This window comes from Lynx rufus, unplaced genomic scaffold (assembly GCF_022079265.1).
Source record: "Lynx rufus isolate CCGP_SWC_20201006 ecotype Redwood Valley unplaced genomic scaffold, mLynRuf1.p SCAF_5, whole genome shotgun sequence".
Lineage (NCBI taxonomy): Eukaryota > Metazoa > Chordata > Mammalia > Carnivora > Felidae > Lynx > Lynx rufus.
The window spans coordinates 155,340,323-155,355,435 of NW_025814867.1; the positions used below are offsets into that span (position 1 = coordinate 155,340,323).

General features: G+C 59.7%; 1 protein-coding gene across 1 annotated transcript in view; it reads left to right on the top strand.

Moving 5' to 3' along the window:
- The first annotated feature begins 282 nt into the window (after positions 1-282).
- The window catches only part of UMODL1 (uromodulin like 1), a 69,868-nt gene continuing 55,037 nt past the window's right edge, over positions 283-15,113 (top strand). Inside the window, 5 exon segments of the mRNA XM_047100494.1 lie at positions 283-358; positions 3,855-4,097; positions 11,553-11,714; positions 12,570-12,691; positions 14,732-14,918. Of these exon segments, the coding sequence (XP_046956450.1) occupies positions 283-358; positions 3,855-4,097; positions 11,553-11,714; positions 12,570-12,691; positions 14,732-14,918 (790 nt within the window).

Consider the following 15,113-nt stretch of genomic DNA (forward strand, 5'->3'; position numbering starts at 1 on the left):
CCTAGCGATGCCGCCTGGCGGTTGGGTACTCACCTTTCCTGAAAGATGCAATCTGTCTGCTGCGAGAATGGGCTGTGCCACGCGGGCCCCCCGAGGGACACGGCCGCGCTGGTGGCGGGTGTTAACAAGCAGGCATAAGGGACCGTTCCCCCGGAGCACGCTCTCTGAAGCCATCGCCACCGCCAGCAGGAACAGAAGGGCCCTTTCTCCGGGCCCCGGTGGCCCAGACCCCTTTGTGTAGCCGCCCAGGAGAGGCCTAGAGCCGCTCTGCCTCCGACGACCATGCTCGGGACCCTCGGGCTGGCCCTGGTGGCTCTGGTCAGCACGGTGGGCCTGAGCCAGGCCAGCGGCTTTACAGGTAAGGGCTCTGGGCTCGGCATGGGGGATGCTGGAGGAGCAGGGGGGGGTGGCGGCTCCCGGGGAGTGGGTCTCGTGAGGGCGGCGGCCCCACAGAGACGCATCTGCTTCGAGAGGTGGTGTCGTTTCCATTTTGCCAAACTTTCTGGTGACCACGAAAGAGGCAGTGTGCGTGCCCCCGAGTCAGCTGGGCGTCGGTGGTGTTTAAGTGCAGATTCCGAGTCGGCGGGTCTGGGGTGGGGCCCGGAACTGTGCATTTCTGCTGCGGGTCCGCAGGCCGCACTGACAGGTGCGTCCTTAGAGGCTCGGAATCGAAGTCTCCCGAGCCTCGGAGGGTTGGAGTCCCCTACTCGCGGGTAAGGAGAGGGAGACCCAGAGCGGTCAGGGCCTCGCCCGAGGCCACCCAGCTGGCAGTGAGCTGAATTGCCACGGGCCCTGGCTCGAACCTTCTTCCCCTGCCAGGCAGGCTCGGGCTTGTGAAGTGGGCTCTCACCGCCAGGTCCCCCCGCTTGGGCTCCGCCAGCCCCAGTTTCCTCCTCGGTCCACGAGGGTGCAAAGGGGCCGACGGGACAGCGAGGAGCCCAGCGAGGGCACCTGCCCCAAGCGTTTGCCAGGCACACGTCCCTGCTTGAGGCAGGTCAGGGTTTTGAAGCCCGGGATTTTGGAGCCGTGAGATCGCAAACCTTTGAAATCATTTGCTTTTGGAATCTGTCTTACTCAGCTGGGAATTCACCCAGGTTCCACAGTCAACTGCGGCTTAGCACTGGCTTAAAGTTGGTTCCGCCACGAGCAGAATTTGGGGCGGTGATTTCTTTCCCTTGCCTTTCCCTGCGGACTGGGCACCGTGTGAAGGCTGCAGCTCAGTCGCGCTAAGAGCGGGAGGCTCGAGAAGCTGGAAATGTCCGGAGGGACTTCACGAGCCCCTCCCTCACGGTGCCTGTGGGGACCCGGGGCGGGGGGCAGAGGCTCAGTGTCACATCAGGGCTGCTCAGCCACCTGCTGTCATGTGCCACATGCTGCTGTTACAGGCGAAGCTCCATTTACTTACTTCCGGGGGGCGCGGATAGTACTTGACCATGGGATGGGGTCACTGGGAGGGCGTGAAACGAGCTCAGAATCACACAACTGGTGTTCGGGGAAGCGGGTGCGAATTCGGATCTTCTGACCCCCGGGTGACACTCACTCCAGCGTGATAAGGTTTCCCACCTCTGAGACTAAAACCCGGGACCCCCGACTCCCGTGCTGGTGGCTCCTGGAAGGATTTACAGAACGGGGAGGAATTGTTCTAAGGTTTCTCCTCTGGACTCTGCCAAGGAACCAGGATTCAGAGGACCTGGTGTCCCCTGGGAACAGGCAAAAAACAAAACAAAACAGATCCCAAATGCACTTTCGGGGGAGACGTGCGTGCGTGTGTGTGTGTGTGTGTGTGCACTTTTGCGTGCAGGAAGGCTCTGCTGATGCTCAGCTGGGACCTTGTCACGACTGGATGGAGACAGCGGCTCTCTAGAGGCTGGGGAAGTGTAACCTTCATTAGTGGTTGGCATCTCCTCTTTGGTTTCAGATGCAAAACAAAACCTAGAGCCACCTTGCCAAATTCTTGGTGCTGGAAGCCTCGGGCTCTGTCTTGCTCGGCACCATCACTCGGTGAGTGGCCTCTCCAGTCCCTCATCCAAGTGACATCCAAGCTCTGGGCCGTCACCTGGCCTGGGAAGCTGGTTTCTGCTGCCCAGCCCCAGGTACGAGGGCCTCCCCATTCCTCTCCAAAGCGTGCCGTAACCGATCGCTTTGGGGACAAGCGGCAGCAGGTGATGTCCTTTCCCAGAGGCCCTGCCACCCGCAGTGCCGACTGGGAGACAGCCCCTCGGCTCACGTGGCTTCGGAGCGGGCTCGCCCTGGGTGCTGGGATTCAGCACCGCGTTCTGCCCAGAGTAAGGCTGCAGGCTCCCTCATCAGCCTGAGCCGGACGGCTGGCTCGGCCCCATTTCTCCCCGGGGGTCACCAGCCCCCGAAGTCTTGCTTTCTGCACGCTCGTGGGATGCTGTGAGGCCAAGGAGGGAGTCTTTCGGGTGCTGTCCTAGTGTTGGTGATGCAGGTTATTTCTGCTGCCATCTCGCAGCTGCTCCCAGAAACCCAGCTTCTCACGGAGGGGTAGACACTATAATATAGAGCGCCTCCCCTGCGGCTGCACAGTTGCACAAAGCTTAGAGCTCAGAGGTTAAGTAAGTATCTGATTCCTTCCTCCTACTCGGAGGGCTCCTGAGGGCAGAGCCCCAGGCTCGCTGCTAAGCGTTAGCTCCCTGGGGTTGCCCCGACACAGCACCTCAGTGGAGGCTCAAACAGTAGCGATTTAGTCCCTCCTTGCTCTGGAGGCCAGGAGTCCGAGATCAAGGCGTGCGCAGGGCTGGGTTCTCCGGAGGAATCCGCTCCATTCTCTTCCCCGCTTCTGGGGGTTTTCTGGAGACCCTGGCACCCTTGCTCGGTCGAGGTAGCACTCCGATCTCTGCCTGCGTTCTCACGTGGCGCCCTCCCGTTTGCGTGTCTGTCTCTGTGTCCAAATTCCCCCTTTTGTGAGGACACCAGTCATCATGGATTGGGGCCACCCTACTGCAGCATAATCTCCTCTTAACTAAATATATCTGCCAAAACCTATTTCCAGAACTTCAACACATGAATTTTGGAAGGGTGGGTGGGGACACAATTCAGCCCGTAACAATTCCTGCTACCACAGAGGCTCCGTGGGCACACGGGCGCCCCACGACCCAGGCTGGTGAAGGTAGGGGGTGCCTCGGGGTCTTGAGGACCCCACGATCGTGCAGACGGAGGGACAGGGGCCACGGGCATCTGTGCGCAGCAAGGGGGCTCCAGGCCAGAGACACAGAGAGCGAGCCGGCAGGTGGATGTTGTCCTCCAGGGGGCGCGGTGCTCTCATCTCCCATCTGCGCTAACTTGCCACCTGTGAACTTCTCAAGTGTGCTCGAAGCATCGTTTATGTACCCTTCCACCCCATCCCAACTGTCGCTGCCATCTGGGCCTGGCGAGGGGCAGCCCTTCATGCATATTTACCGGGGGGAATGGGCGTGTGTGCGTTTCACGTGCGGCATACCCGGGGCTCGTGGAGATTCAGGGGCGATTCAGGACGCTCCAGCCCGCTGAACCAGGGGGCGTGGCGCATGAGCCCCAGAAGCCGGAGCCCCCCACTCCATGTCTTCGGCGTGTGGTCAGCCCCTGGGCTGCAGAAAGCATGGATCGGACCCGGTGGCATCTCGGGGCTCTGCAGAGGGGACTGCTGGGCGTGTAGGTCCCCCTTACGCCTCGTTCCCCCCGCTTCATGCGATTGCCTGGTGGGCAGGCCCGGGGGCTCTGCCGGTGCCCGAGGTACTGATTCCCTCGCTGTTGCAGAAGTGGAGGACTTATCCAGAACCCCTCCTAGCGAGTTGATTCCCGAATTTTCTCTGTTGTCTCCCTCCATCCCTGCCCTCCTCCCCTCCCCCCTGCAGAAAACGGCCTTTCCTTGCTGAGTTTCCAGCTGTGCAACTACAGCGTGACCCGAAACGTCCAGAAAGTGGAGGCCGTCCACACGTCGCACGTGACCTACGCTCCCTGCGGCGGGTGGATCCCGTGGAGGAGGTGCCCCAAGACGGTGTACAGAACTCGGTACCTGGCCGTGGACGTCCCCCAGCCCAGGAACGTGACCGACTGCTGTCGGGGTTATGAGCAGCTGGGCCTCTACTGCGTCCCGCGTGAGTCCGGGGCGCCGGCGGGTGTGGGGAAGGGGGAGGGGCGGCTCCCTTGTCCTCTCCCTGGGACTCCTGATGACACTCAGGACGGTCGCTGTGCACACCGTTAGCCCTGAACCTACTAGGTCCTTCTGGAACAATGGTCCCCAAGCTGAACCTACTAGGTCCTTCTGGAACAATGGTCCCCAAGCTGAACCTACTAGGTCCTTCTGGAACAATGGTCCCCAAGCTGAACCTACTAGGTCCTTCTGGAACAATGGTCCCCAAGCTGAACCTACTAGGTCCTTCTGGAACAACGGTCCCCAAGCTGAACCTACTAGGTCCTTCTGGAACAATCATCCCGAAGCTGAACCTACTAGGTCCTTCTGGAACAACGGTCCCCAAGCTGAACCTACTAGGTCCTTCTGGAACAACGGTCCCCAAGCTGAACCTACTAGGTCCTTCTGGAACAACGGTCCCCAAGCTGAACCTACTAGGTCCTTCTGGAACAACGGTCCCCAAGCTGAACCTACTAGGTCCTTCTGGAACAACGGTCCCCAAGCTGGGGCGTGCATCAGGATTGTCTGGATGGCTCATCCACCCCCAGATCTTGGAACCCATGGGTCGGGGCGAAGTACAAGTTCCCAGGTGGTACCGATGCTCCCTGGGGACCCCGCTTTGAGAACTTCTGTTTGGGCGCAGTGGCTCTCAGGCCTGCTGCACGTCAAAGGCCCCTGGGCAGCTTTAGAAACGCTGATGGCTGGGTCCAGTCCTCAGAGATTGTTATAGAGTTGGTCTGGGACATCGCTGGGGCATTGGAATTTTTTTTTTTTTAAAGCTCTCGATCAATTTGAACACGTAGCTGGGTTTGAGAACCAGCATTGCAAATCTCCTCTATATTGACAGCCAGTCTTTTCCTTTTAACTCTTTTCAATGTTTATTTATTTTTAAGAGGGAAAGAGACAGAGTGTGAGTGGGTGAGGGGCAGAGAGAGAGGGAGACATAGAATCGGAGGCAGGCTCCAGGCTTGGAACCATCAGCACGGAGCCTGATGTGGGGCTCGAACCCATGAACCGTGAGATCATGACCTGAGCCGAAGTCGGACGCTTAACCGGCTGAGCCCCCCCAGGCGTCCCCCGCTTTTAAAAAATTTTTTAATGTTTATTTATTTTTGAGAGAGAGAGCAATCTTTTCTTTTTAAAAGTTGCAGTGGAATGTTTCTTTAACTGAAATCCTAATCCGAGCCTCCATGTGTGAAAGAGACAGAAAGGTCCCCTCGGCCCCTTCTGGAACAATGGTCCTCTCACCCCCGGGGGCCCCCAAGTCCTCCTCCTTCCTCAGGGCTGTTGGGAAGATGCTTGGGGCAGTTACCAGGGTGCGCTTTGTGGCTGTGTCCCGCCACTGTCTGAGCCCTCCTGACACGGAGGGAACGTTCCAGAAGACCTCTTCCAGGGGAAAGGATGCAGGCGTGTGTGCATGGGTGGGTGGCGGTGGCTGTTACATTTGAGTCAATACCAGATCTAAATGAGTTTCTGAGCCTCATAAGGTCTCCCCGGCCCCACCCAGTCAGGGAGGGGAGGTAGGACGGATGTGGCTCCAGTAAGTTTCGAGGGGCCACCCCAAGGCATGAGGTCTGCCGCCTCCAGTGGGCACCCAGCAGCAGTCTGGGGGTCTGGGAGGGGCACCCCACGTGACCCACCCCCAGGGCCCATGGCCAGGATGGCAGCGGGCTGGGGCCTGGACGCTGCACCCAGGGGCACCGGCCCCCTCCCCACCCAGGGGCTGTAGGACGTAGTTGGGGCAGCCCTTCCAGAAGGCTGCGTGGGCTTGGCTCCCCGAGTCATCCCGAGCACGCCGTTCTCAGGTCGCCCGAAGCAACCTCACGGGCATGGCTGATGCTTGCCCACCATCACCACGCTGCCACCACCAATAAAAACCAGGTGGGGATGTATGACCCCAGGGCCCCCAGCCTGGTGCCACCTGGCTGTTCCCACTGGCGCCCTAAAAGTCCCCTGGTGTCCTTCCCAGGTGCTGGATCTGGGGAGTCCCTTCCCGTGCAGACAGTGGCCCGTTTTCCGCTTTCACTGTCTTCCGGGGCCACGTGCAGGAAGGGAGCCCCGCGGGGAGCACCTCTCTTCCTGGGGGTGGTGGGGGACCCAGTGCGGGTACCTTGGCACGGAGGCTCAGGACCCGGTTAGGTAGCGGGTGGGTGCAGCCCTGCTCTGACCATTTTCACCTGGGAAGGCCACACTCTTCCCACCTGCTCGCTGTTGTACGATCACTCGACTAGTGAGGTCACCTGTCCGGGGGCCGGAGGAGCCCCGCCCCCCAGCCCCCGTCCTGCTGACTGGTGTTTTCTGTGCGGCTGCTCGCAGAGGGAGGGCTGGCGTCCCCTCCCCGCCACCTGCTGTCCATCTGTCTTGCCTTCGACAAGCCAGCCCCCAGGAAATGCCTCTCGTGGGACATCAACCCCACTTTTGGAGTCTCGGCGCCTTTAACTGGGAACTCACCAGGTGTGGAGAGGGCCAGAACATTCCAGTTAGAGAGTCCCACGGGCAGGGCTCTCTGGGAAGCTGCAGGTAATGGCGGGGCTGTGGCGGGGGACACACGGGGAGCGGGACGAGGAGGATTCCCTGCCGGGTTGACCAGCAAACCCTGGGGCGGCGGGTGACAGATTACTCCAGACCCCTGAAGCAGAGAAAGGAGAGGGCGAGGGGGCCAAGCGCTCTAGGGGTGACGCCCCGAGCAAAGCTCTTCTCCGGTTTTTGCCGAGAATCTTACCAGTACGTTTCAAGGGGTGCAGGGGAAAGGGACGCGCCGTTTCAAAAGCAGGGACAAAGCACGCTCCTAAGTGATCCAGGGCAACAGGGCGATCAGGTAGTGATGTGCAGGCAGCGAGGGGAACGTGACGGGGGCGGTGTATACGTCATAGGAAGGGGGCTGTTTTACTGCTTTCGATTAAGCATTTACAGGGTGAGAAAACATGTTGACCCACAGGCTGCTTCCAGCCTTGACCTTTCAAAGGAGACCCGTTTTCCTGGTCTGCTTTGCTGCTTCTCATCTCCCGGGCTACAGACATTCCTGCCTTAAATCTCAGCCCGGCCAGGCTCTATAGGCCTCCACAATTCCCCTGGAGGACTGGAGGCCCCTCAGAGGTGACTGAGTGCGGTTGGGGTCCCCCTGGGCCTTCGAGGCATCATTCCAGCAGCAGTGTAGAGAGGAGGCCGTCAGGAGCCTGCAAGGAAGGAGAAGGGGAAGGGGGCCTTCCGTGAGTGTGTCCTTTGTGACAGGCCAGCCGGGCAGATTCCTGGTCACCAATGGCCAGGAGCATTGCCTTTATGTAGAAGGAGTCACAGACGGGGGAGGCAGGTGACTTCACCGAGGTGGCATGGACTTGGGCTTTGGGCTCCCCACCCCCCCCCCCCCGTTAGATTGGAGGAAGGGGCCGTGGTGGTGGTGGGGGGGGGTCAATATGGCAGGTGCAGGGGGGGGGGGCGGATGCTGAGCTCGGGCCTCTTCCCCAGGAAGGCCCCTGTGGGGTGCCGGGGCCTGGTGCCACCCCGCAGCTGGCTGTGCGAGCACCGTGACCTTCTCCACGCTTGCTCGGCTCCTTGGATCAAAGTTGGTCCAGAGGTGCCTGGTGACAGGCTGGTTCTTCAGAACAAGTCTCTCTAAGTGACCCGGGAGACCCGCTGGTTATTTGCACAGAACAAGGCAGGGCCAGTGCCTGTGTTAGCCGGGGGCGGGGGGGAGGGCAGCCTGGGGATTTGGGGAGGACACGCGGGCAGAAGGTACTTCCCTCCGAGTGTGGGCTGACTTGTATCTTCGCAAAGGGCTAGGAGTCCTACCCCCAGGCCGCGGCGAAACCTCAGACCTGTCTGCTTCTGTCCCCTCCCACCCAGCACCCGACCATCTAGAAAGGGAAGGCAGGTGGAGTACACGGGCGATGTTCCCTTCAGTCTACACGACTTTTCCCGTTATTTAAGTCCAGCACCGGGGAGGCAACGATAAGTCCCGCGTGATTTTACTTCAATGCAATTGTTAACACAATTACGACAGTGAATACACGAGCCGCGCAGAAAATCTGGAAACAGAAAAGAACAAAGAGAAATTAGCATTGGCCCACTGCCCACAAATGACCACCGTCAATATTCTCTTGGAGTCTTCATTCGGGGCAGACGTTCTAGAAAAGCATGGTCACCCTGGCCGAGACTTTTCGTACTGTGCTCTTCCCGCTTAGCAATGTATCTGGAACATCTGTCCTGTCAATAAATATTATGCTGCAGCATGACTTAATGGCCACATGGCATTGCCTCATATGGATGGATGTATCAGCACTTACTAAGCAAGCCCCTGCCACTCCACGTCTCGTTGTTTCCAGCTCTTTATTATAAAGAACGCCGTGATGAGTATCATATGCTACAAACAGTGCTGTGGACCGATGCGTGACTCACTCATGATGAATTCCTGGGAGCGTCTCCACCGATGCTCGCCAACTGCAGAGACGGCCCCGGTTCCCGCAGGCTCACGGGAAAGCCCAGGACCCCAGGGGGCCGGGAGCCTCCCCAGGCTGACGACCAGGACCCCTTTGGGGAAGAAGGTCTCCGAGGGAGGAGGCCGGGCGGGACGATTATTCCAGAGCCGATCGGATTCCGAGCCCTGGGGAGAGCTTCAGTGCCGCTGCCCAGACGGAAAGCTCCGGGCTGGCTCGTTGAACTGTAACTAACCCCGGGTTGCCAGGCACTGGACCGTCCTGTTTCATTGTTTGTGTTGACTTAGTGGAAGGAGAAGCAGATTTTTGACTTTCCCCCAAGTTGGAATTGTTGAGTGTTCTCTTGGGCTCTCAGCAAGCCGTCCAGCTCTGAGGACGGGAGGTGGGGTGGGGGGCAGCGGCAGCCCATTTAAGATGGACTTCAACTTGAAATCACTTCTGTTGAGATCAGGCAGCCATTTTGGGGAGCCGGTTTTTCTTGGTGGCCCCTATTTTCTTTCCATGTAAATAATAAACCTCTTAGTTTAGGATAGCTGCAGATTTACAGAGAGGATGGCAAGAGAGTAGACAGAACCCACACAGCCGCCCCAGCTCCCCTGATGGTAGCGTCTTTCGTTACCATGGTGCATTTGTCCCAATGCAGGAACCGACACTGAGCATCGCTGTTAATTCAACGTCACGCTGTTTTTGGATTTTGCTTTTTTTTAAAAAAAATTTTTTTTCAACGTTTATTTATTTATTTGGGACAGAGAGAGACAGAGCACAAACGGGGGAGGGGCAGAGAGAGAGGAAGACACAGAATCTGAAACAGGCTCCAGGCTCTGAGCGGTCAGCTCAGAGCCCGACGCGGGGCTCGAACTCACGGACCGCGAGATCGTGACCTGGCTGAAGTCGGATGCTCAACCGACTGCGCCACCCAGGCGCCCCTAAAAAATTTTTTTAACGTTTATTTTTGAGAGAGGGAGAGACAGAGACAGAGCACAAACAGGGGAGGGGCAGAGAGAGAGAGGGAGACACAGAGTCTGAAGCAGGTTCCAGACACAGAACCCGACGCAGGGCTCAAACCCACAAACCGTGAGATCGTAACCTGAGCCGAAGTCGGATGCTTAACTGACTGAGCCACCCAGGCACCCCGGATTTTCCTTTATTTAAATTATTTTTATATATTTTTTACATTATTTTTGAGAGACAGAGAGAGCACAGCAGAAGAGGAACAGAGAGAGGGAGACACAGAATCCGAAGCAGGCTCCAGGCTCCGAGCTGTCAGCACAGAGCCGGACGCGGGGCTCGAACTCTCGAGCTGCGAGATCATGACCTGAGCCGAAGTCGGACGCCCAACCGACTGAGCCACCCAGGCGCCCCGGATTTTGTTTTTTAACCTGATGTCATTTTTCTGTCCCGGGAGCTCATCTTACATTTAATCTCCTGTCTCCTTAGCCTTGAGAGCATTAGTTTTTACGATGGGACAGAAAACAATGGACCTGAGGGCCTTGAACGGTGGCGCTACAGGGATGCCCTTATTCCCACCCCAGCGAGGACCTCAAGCTGTGCCACAGGCCCACCCTCCATGCCCCCAAAGCCAGACCCGGCGTGGCAGTGCCTCCAGGACTTTAGACATCAGAACAGCCACCCGGAGCCTGGGAAGCGGCGAGGGAGCCAGGGACAGCGTGGAAAGGAAGACGGTGTTGAGAGCGAACTTCGAGCCCTTGCTCAGCAGCGTGGGTCCGGCAGCAGGCGGCGGCCCGGCTCCGTGAGAAGAGCAAACACAGACTCTCCTCTGGGCAGTTTTGGCCTTCTCTTCCCCTCCTTGGCTGGCACAGCCGCCCCGGGTGACGGGCTCCCACGCAAGGAGGGGCCGCCACCTCCCTTCTGTCCGTGGGAGTCCCGAGGGCTGTCCCTGGGACTGCAGCCCCCCCGGCTTCCCTGCCACGTGGGACCCCACGCGTCTCCCAGGGGCTAACCTTCCCCTTTGCGGAGCCTGGTTACCCGCTCGCTGGCCTTCTCTGGTCTCCCTGGAGCCCAGAGGACCCGGAGCTGCACTTCCAAAGGCCCGGCGGGGTGCAGGGCCTCAGATGAATCTGGGCAGAGCCGGGTGGGCCTGTGCGACAGCAAGGCGGCCGGAGCCCTCATCCCCGGGGTGGGAGACAGGAAGGCTGTGATCACACGGGCCTCTCCTCGGACACCTGCACCGGGGTCGCACCTTCCTTGTGCCCCTCCCTGCCGCCCCCCAGCCTCCTTGGTCCCCAGCTGCACCTCTGGTGTGCGGCCCCGTGAGCTGTGGCGGGTCCTGCCACAGGAGTGTCCCCAGCACAGCGTCTCCCTTGAGGGCAGCGCCCTGGCTCTCCACTGGGGTCAGGTTCTCCGCCCTGCTCTTGAGTTTTCTATCATCCTGAGCACCAGCACCTTGACTCCTGGTCAGTCCCCTCGCGCCCACAGATTCTCCAGGAGTTTCACCGCGTCTCAGTCTTCAAAGGCCCAGCGTGTCTCCTCTACTCCTGGGCCGAGTTTCCACAGGTCTATGTGCGTACTGGCCTCCGCCCCCTGGAATCCCAGTGTCCTGAAGGTGGGGACTTGGCCTCCGGCCCACTGCTGGATCCTGGGCACCTAGCACATGCCCGGCACATAGTAGTTGCTCAGTAAATGTTGAGTGAGTGAGTGCGTGCGTGAGCCACTGGGACACAGAGCAGCAAGGGGGCCTCTAGGGGGGCGGTGCAGCCCCTGCACTTGGCCTAGAAAGGAGACCCCCAGGGTGCCAGTGGACAGTGTCCTCCTTCCGGGAAAGATGGTTAGACTATGTTAAAGTCAGAGCGAGCGGCCCTCGGTGGTGGCTCTGCAGGATGTGGTGAGGCGATGCCCAGCCCAGGACATGGCCCTCGAGTGGGTCACGCTGTGCGTCTCCGGGAACCGCAGGTCGAATCCGGTGCCCGGGGTGCCGGGACGCCGTGCCCGCTGCCAACATCGCTGACGGCTGATCACTTTCCCTCCAGCCCTGAATCGGTCCAGGGAGTTTGCCTCGAGACCCGGGGTCTGCCCCGCGGTGGGGCCGGAAGCACCCGCCTCGCCGTGCACGCTGGACACAGACTGCCCCGGGCTTCAGAAGTGCTGCGTCTCCCCCCGGGGCCACCACTGTGTGGCTCCCGCTTCCCGAGGTAGGGTCGAAGCTCTGGTCTGGGTGAGGTTGGAGCAGCGTGGGTTTCTGGCAGCCGCAGCTCCGGTCTTACAGGGAGCCCGCAACCCTGTGCACGGGACACGTTCTGCTCCCGGGCAGTGTCTTTGTCCAAATCCGGCCGCTGAAGTCTCAGGCGGGGAGAGCTCACGGCCGCCCCGGGGAGGGAGGATATTCCCGCAAGAGCAGTGACCCCGATCTCCCGAGAGTGCCCGAGGCAGCCCCGGGGGCTCGGGACGGTACTCGCCGGCAGCTGGGCTGCGTCACGGTGCAGAGGCGTAAGGCTGGTGGCAGGTGGCTCCCACAGCACCCCAGGGACCCAGGACGCTGTCAGAGCACTGGTTTCGCGGGTGTGTGGCCCAGCCCTCAGCACGCACCTGTCGGATCTGGAAAGCTCTGCTCTTGACCGTAGGCTGCCCCCAGGGGAACGAGCTGGTCAAGGCTCAGAACTAGGGAAACATACATAAATAATGCATCCGTGTCACACATAATGTATGTCGTAGTATCAGTAGAATATGTACTGTCTTCGTGTGGTTATGTGGTAACAGGTATACATAGTATAAAAAATAGTATCAGTGTGTGTGGATTATGCTGTTACACTGCCTACATGAGTGTAAATATCACACATACTACATACCGCATACCTAGCGCACGTTGTGTGTAATAATAACCTCCATGGTACACGTAGGATTACGTATATTACAACGTAAGAGAAGTGAGCTCAGCAGGTGGGGAAAGCGTCCCACACTGTCCCTGGCAGCAGATTTCTTTCTCTGGGGCTCCGTTGGCCCCGGCCTGCCCCCAGGCCTGCGGCTCACCGGCGTGTGCCCTCACGCAGCTCCAGAGAGGGACCCGGTGACCTTCTGGTACGACGTGACCGTCCTGGTGAAAATGGCCTTCAAGGAGCTGGAGGAGGTGGACCCCAGGCTGCTGAATCACATGCGGCTTCTGTACTCCATGGTAGGTGGGGGCACTGAGAGCCCGGTCGGGGCTCCTTTCCAGGGCAGGCGGCCCGGGCTGACACAGGTGGAGACACTGGGTGGGAACCGAGGGTCGCGGAAGGTCCCGCCGGTGACCCCGGAATGGCTGGCTCAGGACCGAATGTGAATTCTTAAGTTTTTTTTTTTTTAACGTTTATTTATTTTTGAGAGGGACAAAGACACAGTGTGAGCGGGGGAGGGGCAGAGAGAGAGGGAGACCCAGAATCCCAAGTAGGCTCCAGGCTCCGAGCTGCCAGCCCAGGGCCCGATGTGGGGCTCGAACCCACGAGCCGCGAGATCGTGAGCTGAGCTGAAGTCGGACGCTTAACTGACTGAGCCCCCCAGGCGTCCCCCAATGTGAATTCTTAACTAAAAAAGAGCAGCTTGCAAGACGTATGAATCGTGTGCAATAAAATGCGCACGGGGCGGTGTTCCGAGGGGGGCCCGTTGAAAGGCACCCCTCGTGGTGTGGGCTGTGGCTGCTTCGGAGATATCCACCTGGGGGCCTAGGCTGCACCCCTCCTGCGACTGGGAGTCACGGGGTCAGTGTCAGAGCTGAGTCCCTCTTCGATGTTGAGACCAGCTGGCGGTGGGGGGGGGGGGGCCCGAGACAGACGGCGCCCACACTCCCCTTGCTCCGGGCCGTCCGGTAAAGCAGCGAGGCAGGCATTCCAAGCTGTCGCCTTCACCTGGAAGCCTCCTTGCCTGTCCCAACCGGAAGTGATTTTTGTCTCTTGGTGGCCTGTGGACGGGCTGGGCTGGCCAGTCGACCGTTCGAAACGTGGCTCAGAAGCCAGACCTCCCGGCAAATCCTGACACGGTACTCGTTACTGTGTGACCTTGGGCAAGTTACCTGACCTCTCTGTGCCTCAGATGCTTCCATTAAATAGGGATCATTATAATCCTACCTGAGACGGGGTTTGAGGTTTAAAAAGCACACGTGAGGAGCTTACGGTGGTGCTGACGACGTAGGTTGTGAGCTGTGGTTGTTGGCATTTGGAGTAATGTCCTGAGTCACCCCTTTTCTCTTATGAGTGGGTGCTGCCCCTCCAGGCACACTGTGGCCACCTGCGGGGGGACCTGCCTCCCGCGGGCTCCCGGCTGCGGCCAGCACGGGCTCCCTGATGCAGGGACTCCCGCGAGGCTGGAGCCGGCACCCTGTTCCACCTCCCACGTTACAAGCCGTGTCCCTGCCCCCGTGAGGGGTGTTTCCGGTCTGCTGGGGACCCGGGCTCTAGCGCCCCCCAAACCGCCTCTTGGGTCAACGCTATCTTGGGGTCTGGAGACACGAGGACGGGGAAAGACGAGTTTGTATGAATTGAGGAAAGAGGTCATGACATCTCAAAAACAAAGCAGAATGTGAGACCCAGACGCGCACGACAGGAGACCGGGGGTTCCCTCCCTCTGATTCCGCGCCTGATTCGGGGCACGGGTGGGGCTGGGGGGCCTGGGGCCGATGTTTCCCGTGGGGCGGCTGTGACACAGGCGGGGCCCACACAGCACACGCGTCCCCCCGCTCGTTCTGGAGGCCGGGAGGCCGGCACGGAGGTGCGGGCAGGGCCGGCTCCTGTCGAGTCCGTCCCAGGCCCCTCCCTCCCGGGCCTGCAGAGTCCATCTCTGTGTCCAGGACACCGGTCGAACTGGACAAAGGGCCACCGCAACGACCTCGTCATCAGTAATCACATCGGCAATGACCCTACTTCCAGATATGGTCACGTTCTGAGGTTTGGGGGTTAGGACTTCAACACCGGGGTTTTTGAACGGGACACGATTCGAGCCATGACAACCGTGTCATAAAAGTATTTAGGGTCTGGTTTGCAGGACGTCTGCTGGGGTGATGACAGATGTAGAAATGTTGCAAAGGGTCTTTTCTGCAGAGCAGCGTGGTGTGTGTGTGTGTGTGTGTGTGTGTGTGTGTGTGTGTGTGTATACATTTGGTCTGCACCCCTCCTGGCCTGTCTCCCCGTCTGCCCGATGGGGTGCCCGTCCACTGAGTGACGCTCTGACTCTGACTCCACAGGTCACCAGTGCCTTGCAGCCGCTGCACCCCTCCGTCCACCACCTGCAGTCGGCCAGTGGGGACCCCTCGACCACGGTGTCGCAGCTGCTGCTGGGCCTGCCGTGGCCCGTGCCCGTGGCCAACGTCTCCGCGACGCTACACAGCATCGTGCAGCGCGTCTACGAAGTGATCGACATCCGGGTGCAAGGTGCTGCCTTTCCTCTCCTTGGTGGCCGTGGTGGGGGGGCGGGGCTGCAGGGATGACAGTCCAGCAGGTGGGGGGTGGTCCGACCTGCGTTCAGCTCATCCTGGCCCAAACCGGGTTTAAACTCCGAGCTCCAAAGTGCGGGTTCCAGGAGGGTTTCGCCCTCGCTCTGCCCTTCCCCCCGCTTCCTCTGTGTCT